The 14,108-nt window shown below is 45.3% G+C and overlaps 2 protein-coding genes across 4 annotated transcripts; one reads left to right on the forward strand and one right to left on the reverse strand.

Annotated features, from left to right (window-relative positions):
• The first annotated feature begins 1,216 nt into the window (after positions 1 to 1,216).
• zgc:56622 (uncharacterized protein LOC326033 homolog) lies at positions 1,217 to 8,416 on the forward strand. Of its 3 annotated transcripts, none has more exons than XM_034535064.1 (10): positions 1,217 to 1,552; positions 2,628 to 2,804; positions 3,718 to 3,834; positions 4,320 to 4,397; positions 5,455 to 5,571; positions 5,827 to 5,939; positions 6,639 to 6,726; positions 6,809 to 6,892; positions 7,925 to 8,007; positions 8,079 to 8,416. In XM_034535064.1, exons 1-10 carry the CDS (start codon positions 1,472 to 1,474, stop codon positions 8,110 to 8,112), a joined length of 972 nt encoding a protein of 323 aa, XP_034390955.1. In that variant the 5' UTR covers positions 1,217 to 1,471; the 3' UTR covers positions 8,113 to 8,416. The 3 variants fall into 3 exon arrangements, with proteins under 3 accessions (XP_034390955.1, XP_034390956.1, XP_034390957.1); XM_034535065.1 differs by having other exon boundaries at positions 5,455 to 5,484; XM_034535066.1 differs by lacking the exon at positions 5,455 to 5,571.
• klhl36 (kelch-like family member 36) lies at positions 7,802 to 14,098 on the reverse strand. Its single transcript, XM_034535063.1, has 9 exons — positions 13,734 to 14,098; positions 13,298 to 13,414; positions 12,612 to 12,806; positions 12,404 to 12,526; positions 11,515 to 11,736; positions 11,110 to 11,415; positions 10,102 to 10,323; positions 9,846 to 10,003; positions 7,802 to 9,683 (listed from the first exon to the last, which is right to left on the reverse strand). Exons 2-9 carry the CDS (start codon positions 13,388 to 13,390, stop codon positions 9,110 to 9,112), a joined length of 1,893 nt encoding a protein of 630 aa, XP_034390954.1. The 5' UTR covers positions 13,391 to 13,414; positions 13,734 to 14,098; the 3' UTR covers positions 7,802 to 9,109.
• Positions 14,099 to 14,108: the final 10 nt, after the last annotated feature.

Below are 14,108 nucleotides of genomic sequence, written 5' to 3' on the forward strand. Positions count from 1 at the left end.
CACCATGGCCTCAGATTTGGAGGTGCTAACTCTCATCCCCGCCACTTCACACTCGGCTGCAAAATGCCCCAGTGAATGCTGGAGGTCACGGTCCGAGGCCAATAGGACCACATCATCTGCAAACAGCAGAGAGGCGATCCTGAGACTGGCTGTGCCTAGATATCCTGTCCATGAAAATCACCAACAGGACAGGTGATAAAGGGCAGCACTGGCGGAGGCCGACACCCACCGGAAACATGCCGAGAATGCGAACACAGCTCTTACTGCAGGTGTACAGAGAACGGATTGCCCGTTGCAACGAGTCCGGCACCTCATACTGCAGCAGCACCCCCCAGAAAAAACCCAGAGGGACCCGGTTGAAAGCCTTCTCCAAGTCCCACCAGGGATATGGGTGCGACCCCCCCCCCCCCCAGTCTTCAGGCGCTGCCCCCTCTCCAGGGGACATCTTGGCGGGGTTTAGGAGTTCCTCAAAGTACTCTTTCCACCGCCCAACGATGTCCCCTGTCCGGTTCAGCAACCCTCCCTGCTTTCCCTTCCTGAGCCGTCGGATGGTTTAACAGAACCTCCTTGAGGCCAACCAAAAGTCCTTCTCCATGGCCTCCCCGAACTACTCCCATTGCTCGAGTTTTAGCATCTGCATCCAACGCAGCTGCACCGATGACCTTCCGACCACAGCTCCTAGCGGCCGCGTCCACAATAGAGGCTTTGAACAAGGTCCACTCGGATTCCATGTCCCCAACCTCCTTCGGGATGTGTGAAAAGTTCTTCCGGAGGTGGGAGTTGAAGACCTACCTGACAGGATCCTCCGCCAGACGTTCCCAGTTCACCCAGACTATGCGTTTGGACTTGTCAGGTTGTTCTACCCGCCAACAGCAGGTGCAATCTCTGGGGAAAACTCCAATACGCTGGCGCTCAGCCAGGGGCTGGTGAGTATCCCCACTACTGCCCGGCACCTCTCTCCCTGGGCAATTCCAGAAAAGGACAAAGTCCAACCTTTCTCCAGAAGGTTGTTTCCAGAGTCAGTGTGATGCGTGGCGGTGAGCCCAACTATATCTAGCTGCTGTTAGTGCAGTTATACAAGATTGCCATCTAATGTTGGACTGGAAACATTACAACAGGTTTTTGTTTTCTGACACTGCGACCCGGCCTTTCTGTGTGTTTATGTGTGTGTGTGCCACCCCTATGAGAAGAGTGACCTTTGCAACATGCTCCTCCCTCCTCACTTAAAGACATGGTGGTGAAGTACTTTGTGTGTTGTCCAATAATTAACCACTGGACTGATAAAGCAGAAATAGGAGCGAGAAAGAGAGAGAAAAGAAAGACAGGAGGTCAGATAGACAAGTAAAATCAGCATAGAAAGAGGAAGGACGTTGACTCAGCAGTTGCAGTTTGAGTGGAAAAAGAGGAAGTGTACGAGTGTGTTCACCCAGTGTGCCGAGTTTCTCGCTCTGTTGCTTTTTCTCCGAACTCCATGGAGGACACACAGGTGGCCAGGTTCGTAGAGCTGAACGATGGCACACGGATGCCAGTTTTGGGTCTTGGGACATGGAAGGTACTCTGAACCCTCTTTCCTACATTGTTTACTGTTATCAATTTTGTTGTTTTTTTGCATACTATTTGACTCTTTGTTCTTAAATATGTGTTGCAAATGCATGCATTTTGAGGAAAGGAGTATTTACTGAAGGAATCTGCCAAGGGAGGCAATTGAAAATACTGGCTTTTGATAGGCAGATTATCTGCCCCCCCTCCCTCAAGGTCAAATGGCAAGCTCCCTCATTGGCTGCATATGGATCCCACCCGTTGATGTATAAAGACAACTAGATACACTGTTGGGAGGTGGCGCCCCATGAACATGAACCAAAACTTTTTTTTTTTAACTTACTAGTATAGAATTTATTTACTTTTTTCAAATTGAAAAATGAGTTACATACGTCTCTTTCCCAATGCAAGTATATGAAAAAAAGTATATTGCCCCCAACTGCATCCCATATCAACTTGGCAATTGTAATTCAACAGTCTGGTCACAATGAAAAAATGTATTTCAAAGCCCAGCGCCCTTCCTTCAGGCTTGGATCCTAACTTATTAGTCAAATGAATATATCCTTTTACAGGCAATATGAAAAATATCAAAGTATACGTGCGCATATTGGCAACAGGAGCGGCATTTTGCCATCCAGAAGAGTTAGTCAACTTTAAACAGTGGAGTCAAGCTCTGTCAGTGTAACGAGTGACCGTGTTAACTGGTGACTTTAAGTCAAATGTGTTACTCCCCCGTAGTAACTCACATAAATGACAGAGTTGGATCATTTAGTGACTTAATGTCTCTCTGGTGTAACGTTACCCGCTGTGTTTCTCCACCAAACACATGTTTTTATCTGGACTCTAAATACTCGACCACTTGCTAATATTTTCTACCCGCTTACTAACAGATCTGGAAAGTCACTTTAAAAGGGTCTACTGTTTGACATTTTGGGAAATAAGCTTATTTTGCTTTCTTGCCAAGAGTTAGATACAATTATTACCACTCATATAACATATATTCTTACACTGCCACTGTTTCCCAACTTTAATAATAAAGATAGGGGTGGAGATGGGCCTATTTGATCAAATATTTTTGCTTCTTGCAGTCCTCCCATCTTCCCCGCACCTCGGTCCAGGGTGCGGTGGAGGCTGCCATCGCAGCCGGCTATCGCCACATAGACACGGCTCACAGCTACAGAAATGAGGTAGATATTGGCAAGGCTCTGCGCTCCAAGATACAGCAGGGCATCATCAGGCGCCAGGACATGTTCATCGTCAGTAAGGTGGGTGCCTTGCTGTGTCGCAACACAAGTCACAACATGTCAACGTTAAAGTTTTAGTTTTGCATGAAAGGACGCGTACACCGGTCTCCGGGGTGAAAGTCCTGTGTTTGTTTGACACGCCCGAGCAATGCAAACCTCCAACTCTTTATACATGCTCTTACTGTTCAGTCATGTTAACCACTAAGAACACCATCGGAAAGCCTCCATGCGTGTTTGACAAGTTGAGTGAGAATCGATTGGAAGACGAGAGGAGTACATGGCAAAAGGGAGAAGGAGACTCAAGAGACACTGGCAAACCAGCTGGATCACAGTCAGAATTCTGAGTTTAAGCAAAAACAAAAAAGAAGAACTTTAAAATCTGAATTCTGACTTTAAAGGTGCTGCCGAAATAGCTAACAGTGTTTACCTGAGGGGGAACCGGAAGGTGGGTAATCAGCCTCAGTACATAGCGGCACACAAACAGAGACACTGGGATCAAAACACACACAGAAGAACTTTACAGAGCAAATAGTTGTTTGCTGCCATGCTCTGATTATCCTATTGAGAACCTTTAACAGAACTAGCTGACATTATTTAGTATAAGATACTTTTATTTTATTTTAACCCTCCTGTATTTTTATATATATATATATATATATATATATATATATATATATATATATATATATATATATATATATATATATATATATATTACATACACTTTACAATTGCACTTTATCTTACACTGTACATTTTACTCTATGTCTCGTCTGCACTTTGTTGATTGTTTATTTGTTGTCTACTGTTGTTGCTTGTTGTTGTTTGTTGTGTCTGACGTCCTATGTTGCACCACCCACCACGCTAAGTTCCTTGTAGGTGTAAACCTACTTGGCTAATACAAGGTTTCTGATTCTGATTCTGATATATATAGCTGTGGTGTACCCATCATGCCCCAGAGGACATCCCTAAATGCCTGAATAAGTCCCTGAAGGATCTCCAGCTGGACTACCTGGACCTTTACCTTGTGCATTTCCCTGTTGGCCTAAAGGTTAAGTGTAACATCCACACTCACACAGTCAAACAATTTGTTTTTAAATGCTTGAGAAAAAGGAGATCTACGAACACTGTTCGTAACTTCGGTGGATATAAACAGAGCTTGATTGTCTCAGTCCAAAGGTCAACATTTCTTTGAAAAATATAACATGTAATATTTTCCAAAATGTACAACATGTTCTTATCGAACTAAATATTCGGTTTGCATTTGTTGGCGTTTTTGCCTTTCAATAACATCATTTTCACCTGTACGCTATTAACGGAGTGTGTTTGTTCATTTGAACAACCTGTTTCAATAATTTTATACATTGCCAATATAAATATATCCCTGAATATTCCTTAATTCAATGAGTATTTTCTGGTTCCTTCTGTTTCTCTAAACTCGCTCAATAGCCTTGGAAGAGGGATATAATTCTGTCACAAAAATGAAACATGCCATATATCTAGAAGCATCTGTTTGACTGTTACATTTCTTCTTAGAATACGGGCGACGAACTTTTCCCAAAGAAGGACGGAGTGATGCTGACCTCCGACATCGACTACGTGGATGTCTGGAGGGTAAGAACCGTTACGGGGGAAGTCATCTGACGAATGAAGACTGTATTAACTATACTTAAATGTGAAAGGGAGTGTCTTGGTCAGAGGAGTGCGAGTGATTAAAGATGATTAGCAGCTTGCACACCTGATCCCACTGCTGTCATCAAGCACACCCACACGGGCCAATCAGGAGAGAGAAGCTCCCGGCCAGGACGCCACTTGGATTAGTCCTGTTTCCTTGTGCACTGGCACCACCAGAGGAGAGAGAAGTAGATATAGTATATGCAGCTCTACGCACTACAATACCTACAATAACTACAATATCGTATACTCCATTTCAGCTTTTCAGATGTTCAGTTACTGAAAAAAACAGAATCTGAATGGTTTCCTAAACTTTGTAGTTTTCTCCCTCAAGGTTAATTATATTGTTTCCTGTTCTTCCTCCTGTTGTGTTTAGATGTGTAAATGCTTCATTCTCAAATATACAAAACAATTTGTTTTAATGCCTACAAAATATAAAGATGTATCAATGGGGTTAAATTTGATCTGGTATTAATTAAGTGTTGTTTATGAAGAGAAATGCATCCAGCAGTAAACGTTTCCAAACAAACAAAAGTCAGAACAAAACACAAATAACAGTAATACAATCCTATAATATTGTTTTGTAATCATTTTACAAAAATTACAAGTGGCTAGCAGCAGATCCAATCCAAATCCCCCCCTCTCTCACTGCACCCCCCCTCTACTTTACACACACACACCTATTGTGTCTTTTATTTTCGCCTATTCTCATAGGAAATTAAGTAAATTTAGATTTAGGAATAAAATGTTACATATTTTAAACCATAAGTACAAGTTGTAAATGTAATGTGGTCTAAGGTAGATACAATTTAAAAGCAATATATTGTTGTTATAAATAATAACATTAAATATAAAATGTTACTGGATGATTTCAAATTTGAACCACAAACAAAATAAAACATCCAGCCAGCATTAGAAGGACGTCGTTCTTCATATTGACTCACAGGAGCCTTTCAGAGTGGATGCTAGTCTCCTCTGTGTGTTGCTGTGTCGGCAGGGGATGGAAGGCCTGCAGGCCTCAGGCAAGGTGAGGAGCATCGGGGTGTCCAACTTCAGCACCCTGCAGCTGGAGAGGCTTCTGGCTCTGTGCAGGGTGCCCCCTGCTGTCAACCAGGTGCTGCATGCTCAGCTCCTCTGACATACGTGTGTTCATTCATACATTCTTATGTCCCTATACCTCCTTTCTTTATGAGTATGAACTCATGTCCCATGGTTTGACCTCATTTGGTGTTTTCACAATGAAATGACCTGCACCATGAAAGATGTGTCTTGCCATCATTTACATTTAATTTCATAATTTACCAAGTTCTGTGTGTATAATCATCCATATGTATTCCGCTTTTGTTTGTTTTTGTGTTATCATCCGTAGATTGAGCTTCATCCCTATCTGGTGCAGACAGAGATGATCGAGTTCTGTCAATCCAAGAACATCGCCCTGACGGCCTACAGTCCCTTCGGCTCGCCGCAGAGACCCCCACAGATGTGAGCACCCCTCCCTCACTCCTGTGACTCAGACTGCTGATTGGAAATATAATAAGCACCTGCAATATTCTGCTGGTATCACAAATGCTGGGAGATCCTTTTGTGATCCAAATCCCATTCAATGAGTTAGTTCTGTTGGCCCCAAAGAGGACACAATGCTTTAGAGCCACTTTGTCTTGGTTCATATTGCTCAGTCACAACCAAAGTAGAGGAGTTGTTTATGTTTATTAATGGTGCCTGTCATCTTATAATCAACCCTTTGCTATCTTCACATCATAGATATCAACTGTTTCCATCTGTTTATTTACAAATAGGATCAATCTTGGACACGGAGTCTGGATTTAAAACTGCCAAATAAAGAATAACAGTGAATTATAAAGTAAAGGGAACACCCATGTCCTTTTCATCCATGCATTTGCTTTCATAATGAAATAAAAACATGTAAAAAGGACAATTATATCGCTTTTTGTTATCAAAAACGTAATTGTTTTGCATTTTAACATTGACAATGAATGCAATTTATCTAATTTAAAAAACTTATCTACTTGTTCTCTTTTCTGTTTTCAACATCTTTTAAATGCAATTGTTTTGTGTGTGTATATATATATATATATATATATATATATGTGTGTGTGTGTTCCCCTTGTAAAGTGCTTTGAACAGCCTTTTGTCTGCCTGGTTGTATCTGGCCTATCTTAGGTTCAGAGGAGACCTTGATCCACATCAGCTCCTGGAGGAACCAGTCGCAGCAGGTATAGCCAAGAAGCATAGACGCAGCCCTGCACAGGTCAGTGTGGTCTACTGTGGTCCAAGTGTGTGTGTGTGTGTGTGTGTGTATTCCTTTGTTAGTAACAGCGGTATTCTCCCAGGTGTTGCTGAGGTACCACGTGCAGCAGGGTATTGCAGTCATCCCTAAGAGTGACAAGCCTCATCGCATCCTTGAGAACACAAAGGTAAGACCTCTCCTCTGGCTGTGTCCGTCGCCCACTTTCTTTTTTGTGATCGTGGTGTGTTCATTACATATCGTTCAGTCTTTTGTCTGAACTCTCACAAATTGTGGACGTTTGCAACCTTTTCTTTGCAACCAATGAACAGAAGTTATCATATTTGGAATGCGAAGGGGTCACGTTGAGACGACCCACAGTAGCCCCGCCCCTAACGCATCCCCTGCTTTATGGTCTGTTTGACTCTAAATGACCATAATTTACTAAATGAACATCACGCTGTTTTGAAGAAGACTTGAAACTAGAGATTGAGACCAAAAACTAATGTTTACAATGTTTACTGAGGGAATACATCAAGAGAAGTAGAGTCATTTATATAGACTTCTATACAACCAGAGGAGTCGCCCCCTGGTGGTCAGGAGAGAGAATGCAGCTTTAACACATGAAGCATAGACTTCTATACAACCAGAGGAGTCGCCCCCTGGTGGTCAGGAGAGAGAATGCAGCTTTAACACATGAAGCATAGACTTCTATACAACCAGAGGAGTCGCCCCCTGGTGGTCAGGAGAGAGAATGCAGCTTTAACACATGAAGCATAGACTTCTATACAACCAGAGGAGTCTCCCCCTGGTGGTCAGGAGAGAGAATGCAGCTTTAACACATGAAGCATAGACTTCTATACAACCAGAGGAGTCTCATCTGTCTTGATGATGCTTGTATGGTACGTGGACTTACTGACGGCACCGTTTATCAGAAAACAAAGTGAGACAATAATTAGCGTAGCTAGCTAGCTCACCCTGTGTCCCTACGACCCTGCTGCTAGCATGGCAAAAAAACATAACATTTTAGTAATACTAAAAGGTTCCTCTTCTCATGATGCATACTGCCGTCGAATCATCATTCGACACAACAAAGTCGTGTATTTCACCATGTTTATTACTGCACTACAAGAATGATAACATAATGTTGTCTCAGACGTAAAACAAATAAACACGAGCATCAGTATAGTTGTCTGTCACATCAGTTTTGGTGTTTGTGCAGATCTTTGACTTCAGTCTGACGGAAGAAGACATGAGAGCCCTGAGAGGACTGGACCGGGGGTGGAGGGCCTGTATGCTCGAGGAGTAAGTGGACCTGCTGCAGTAGTGTTCTGCAAACGAACCGCTGTTCTCACGACTGTTGTTCCGTTTCTCAGAATCAAGTGTCATCCGTACTACCCCTTCGTATGAGGCCGTCAGGAGGGCGGAGTCAAGAGACGCCACAGCGGATCCAGTACTACTGGACTACTCAAGGCCGGCTACATGGCGCCTCCCCACAGTATCCGTATCACACGCTGTGTTAGGGTCAAGAATGTGAACACGGATCTTTCAAATGTGACGTCACTGAATGGGACTGGACCAATATCAGGTCATCCATGAGCTCTGAAGAGTCGGGACCTCATTTTCTAGTGTGTTTGTGTCATGAATGAAATACTGTATGTCTGCATTGTTGCATCCTAATTAAAGACAATTTATCCAGTTGAGACTCACAAAATGCTCCAGCAAATCATTCTGAAAAAAGAACGTACGTGACAGTAACTTACGTAATGCAGTGTTGAGAGGTCGCGATCGTATTTCTGTGAGATCACATTGAAAATAACGAATAAACGGTCATTTGAATGAATATAGTTTTGTGCTCCAGAGGAAGTGGCAACGCGCTCTTTGTCCGACTGACTGATGTTTGAGGGACAACAGCCCGTGAATGTCTCAGGAACACCTGCAGGGGATGTCTTCTCAAACGTCCACTAGAAGGTTAAACTGATTAGAATTTGGTGGTCAACGGTTCCCTTGACCTCAAGCAACACGTTTTTGGCCATAGCTCAAGAATCCATTATTATATTATATTATTATGACAATTTCTATAAAAAATGATGAAGTGACGACATTTTGGACAGACGTGCATGTAAACTGCAACTTGACTGGTTGGGGGGAGGCGACAATTCTCCTTTTGGTAGTCTGGCCACCAAATATATGTATGTAGTATATCTATACAGTGTTAATACTCAGGCATGCAGTGTGTCACTCATCTGAAGGTCTTGTAGGAGATTTATAAATGAAAGCAGAGAGAATACATCCCTCTTACTAATCAGATTTTCTTAACAAAGAAAAACCCATAACAAATGATGTTTCTTCTGTTAAAAACATGTATCAGAACTGTTTTGAAGGAGAAAGTCCTTCATCACTGCTGCTACGTGGGGAGTAATCTTCCTGTCATCCCTTGTCCCTTCTTCTTTGTCTCCGGAGAGGGTGACGATGGGGAGTTCTTCACAGTGCACACGCATGCCGAGGCCCCTGCGATGCATTTGGGCAGGTCGGGGCCTCTGGACCACGCGTCCTCCTCGGGGTCGTACACCTGAGTGGCCCTGGAGAACGCCATGCTCTCCCAGCTGTAGCCCCCAAGCACGTAGATCCTCCCCGCCCAGACTGCGAGCCCCGCCTCGCTGTTGGGCCGCAGCAGCGGCGCCACCCGCGTCCATTGGCCGCTGCGCGGGTCGTAACACTCCACCTGACGGATGTCAAAGCGCTCCGTGGTGTCCTCGTCGTTGTCGCTGCCCCCGATGGCGTAGATGAGGTGGTTAGGTGAGGCCATGCAGTGCCAGGCCCTCGCCACGGACATGGCCCGGCGCTCCACCCACACCTCGCCGTCCCGCGACGGATCGTAGCTCAGGACGTTGCGGCGGTATGGGCTGATCTGAAAGTCATGACCGCCAGAGATGTAGACTACACCGCGGTGGACCGTCCCAGCGTGGCCGTAAATGAAGCTAGGAAAGACCGAATTAAAAAAGACGGACGTAAAAAAATATGTCATATGTTCTTTGTGATACATCCGCAGGGGACCGTGAATGACAAACGTCTTGGCAAACCCACCCGTGACATAAATGTCCCCATGAAACAGCGAACCTAGTGGTGACCCGTGTCCCTACCTGGGCAGTCCTGCCACGTAGGACCAGCAGTCTTCAGCGGGACTGTAAACCTCCACAGAGGACGATGCTTTGGCATTGTTATTCCCTCCCACGGCGACCAGACAGTCTCCCACCGCCCCCAGGTAAAAATGCATTCGCCGCTCGTTCATCGGAGCACCCTGGGAAAACAAAGGCATCACACCGTCACTTAGCCGGTAAGAGTCAGGCACAACGGACATAAGAGACCCATGGGGGGCTCTTTCACTCTCCACAGTACCAGGGTCCACAGGTTGTGGCGGGGGTCGTATCGGTACAGCAGGTTGCAGGCGGCTCCGTTGTCCCTGGACGAGCTTCCCCCGGCGGCGAAGATGAAGCCCCCCAGCACTGCCAGGCAGTGGTGGCTCCGCTTGGTCGGCAGCTCGGTTTCCACCTCCCAGATCCCCGTTTCACTGTTCAGCTGGCAGACATTGGCGCTCAGCTCCTCGCCACGTTCCGACACCTCAAGGAGTAAAAAGAGAGGACGGTTACGTGATCAGGCGTGGTTATTAACAAGGAAACTAGTGTAATCACCGTCTTTTCTTTTATGGTTACGAGATATTACAAGGTCGCAACTTAAACCTCAAATCAAAACGTTAGGAATCGAAGCTGCATTCAAATTTGCATTCTTTGCTTTTTTTAACTTTTAGTACATATTGCTGGAACCCTAAAAAAGTATGTACTGAGGTATCTGGTATGCATTCAATTGGGTCAATCTGATTCTGGCACATTAAATAGTATGGTAGTATGGGTATTGGAAAGCACTGCAAGTTTATATAGAACAAATATTCTATATAAATACATTTTCGAGCAAAAACAAATTAACCAAAATGTTATATATGTTCTCTTATGACACCTTGTCATATAAGAGAACACTTTGTGGACTAATAATTGTACAAAAAACATGGCCATCTTGGATATGGCCATGTTTTTTTTTCTTCTCGTAACTACTAAACGGAAGTTACCATATTTGGAATGCGGAGGAGTTGCAGCGACCTGTCAATCACTGTAAGCCCTGCCCCACAGCTTTATGGTCTGTCTGAATGGACCATAATTTACTAAATGAACATCACGCTGTATTGAAGAAGACTTGAAACTAGAGATTGAGACCAAAAACTAATGTTTACAATGTTTACTGAGGGAATACATCAAGAGAAGTAGAGTCATTTATATAGACTTTGCTATAGCCCCCTGCTGGTCAGTAGAGAGAATGCAAGTTTAAAGACACTTCTGCAGAACTGTTGTGTACCTCTCCTCCGGACAGCAGCAGCCGCTCTGCTCCCCCCCTCAGCTTGGTGCGTCCTGTTTGCAGGAGCGGCTGGGCACTGGGCCTGGCGTGGTACACCAGGGCTTCCTTCACCAGGGCCTCGCAGCCGGCCTCCTCCGTCGGAAGGGCCCGCAGCGCCGGCAGCACCCGGTCCGCCAGCTCCGCCGTTGGCATCAGGGGGAAGCGGACGTGGGCGAGGAGCCGTGCGGCGTGGGTCATCCGATCGGGGGCCTCACCGAGCCACCTCAAGGTGGCCTGGAAGAGCTCCTGCTCACCGTCATGCTGGACCTGACGGCGAAGAGGGGAGCGGCTATTTGTAAATCTTTGGGCCCAAAGGTCAAGGTTGAACTTGCAGTGTCAACATCTGAACAACGCGGGGTTGTTTACCTGGCCACTGGAGAGGTAGGACGCCAGTTTGTGTGACGGGGTGTTGCGGAGGAAGTCGGGAGTGAGGGAGAGCGCGGCGAAGCGCGCGAGGACGAAGCGGTCGATGAAGGCGTCGAGCCGCTCCAGGCTGTAGAGCAGGGCCAGCTCCTGCAGGTACAGGTAGTTGTCCTCGCTCACCTCCCTCTCCAGGAATTGGCAGCAGAAATCCACCACGCGCCACACCTGAACAGCAGCAGGAGTTCTTCATTTCATTCCTAATGGTTTGTGTCCATCATAGAGACTTACATGGCTGTTGTTGGTTTTTTCTTTTCTAAACAATTTAACACTACATTTGTACTTGTTGTTAATAATTCAATTCAGTTTATTTTGTATAGCTATACAATCTGTACACATACGACATCCCTGACCTTTGACCTCAGGGGAAAAAAAAGAAGAAACCTTCAGGAGAGCAATTCATAACCACTATGTAAACAATTAATGAAAGCTTTCTAACATGTTAGTTATTAAGGACATTCTTATAATCCTCATCCTATAAAGCATGCCTAGGTGGCGTATAAACAGTTAATTACCGCATAACATACAGACGTAATCAAATATAATCATATGTTCACAGTCGTTTTTAAAGCCCGTTTCAAACTTCCTGTAAATGTGTACAAACAGTTAATAAATGCTGTGTACGCACATTGTAAATACTTTATAAATGCTTGATAATACACCTAAAAGACAAACATTTGCTCACATTAAACGCCACAATCCTTTTTGCCGTATTTATGGTAACTGGTTTAATTTGGCTGAAACGTGAGATTTGTGCCTTCTAAATACAGTGTAATATGAAGACGGACCCTAGTGCATCAAACCATTTAGCATCATGTGTTGAACAGCGTCTCACCTGCAGAAGGTGGGCAGCTTCCAGCACATGCTCAATGTTTCCTCCATCCAATGGCAGCTCTCCGCTGTACAGGAAGTCCACAACAGCGTTCAGACCGATGCAAGACATCCCAACCAGTTCAACCTGCCGACAGGAAGAGGACAGCGGAGCTTGAACCAGCATTGGGCATTTGAGATTGTCCGCCCACGCCCCCGGTGCATCATCCTACCTCCTGCTGGCGTTCCTCCCTCATTCCCAGGGTGAACATGGCGTGGAAGTACGTGCTGGAGACGGCCAGCAGGGCTCGGTGAGCAGGGACCCGCTGGTTGTCCGCCACCAGCAACACGTCGCAGAACAGTCCGTGCTGCCGCTGCTCGTTGAGGCCCTGCAACACCGCCGCAGCTTGATCCCCCCAGCGGAACACCTGCCAACACAACCGGTACACACAAACATACGGTGTGGAAAAGTGCTCTGATGAGATTGTTCCTTTTTGCTTGAATCTCAATGTTCAGTTGAGGGCGATTTAAATTATGCTGGAAGGCAGGGTTTTATCCAGACGGCCACCTCTGCGTCTAAAAAGACAAGCCAATGTGGAAGTGCCTTAAACTTGCATTCTCTCTAGTGTCCATCAGGGGGCGACGCCTCTGGTTGCATAGAAGTCTATTGGAAAATGACTGTTTCACCGATTTCACTTTTTTGATTAAATGGCTTTAATCCGCGTTTGGTCGTACATGAGCCCACCCTCTCCTGTCATTTCTGGTTTCCAAAAACCAAGATGGCGCCGGCTAAAATGCCAAACTTATATATCAGCACTGCTCTCAACAAATTAGGCAAAAGTTTAAAGTAAAAAAAAAAAGTTTTAAGTCATTGAGTAATCTGGCAAATGGATGAGATGATTGTCAGCTTCTTGTTTACCTTCATGCATGTGTCAGAGTCTGACACACACACCTTGGACGATTCACTGATCCGCTGGGGAAGACATACACGACTTGGTTTGCCATTGTCCATTATGTTCCCTCAGGCAGGCATCATCTAAAAAGAACACACACACACACACACACACACACACACACACACACACACACACACACACACACACACACACACACACACACACACACACACACACACACACACACACACACACACACACACACACACACACACACACACACACACACACACACACACACACACACACACACACACACACACACACACACACACACACACACACACACACACACACACACACACGATGTAACCGTCCCCCTCTGCTTGTGATAGACTAGACCGTCAATGACAAGAAGCTTTCTGAAGCTCCTCTTGTTGTGAACGGACAGGCGCTTACATGGTGGGTGGTCGTGAAGCAGAAGGCAGGCATCTCTCGTTACCCCCGTTTAGGCACCAGAAGGGGAAGCGGTTCCCTTTTTTATTTTCTGGAGGAAACAATGAGCACGCGACGCTTTTCACCGACGACACGAACCGGGCCGCTCGTCACAAACAGTGTCTCGTAACATACATCCCAGAAAACACGGCTTTCTTACACCACGGAAAGAGCTGATCAATGTAGCATTTCAGCTAGCCCGAATAAACAAACAGACTTCCGGCTGAGGTTTTCAAAATAAACTAATTTGTCCTTTATCACTCCTTGACACATTGTTTTGCTGCAGCCATGGCACGTCAACGTCTCTGATGAAATTACGCCATTGACCGGAACCAATGG

The sequence above is a fragment of the Cyclopterus lumpus genome, chromosome 6 (genome assembly GCF_009769545.1).
Source record: "Cyclopterus lumpus isolate fCycLum1 chromosome 6, fCycLum1.pri, whole genome shotgun sequence".
NCBI classification, from domain to species: Eukaryota; Metazoa; Chordata; class Actinopteri; order Perciformes; family Cyclopteridae; genus Cyclopterus; species Cyclopterus lumpus.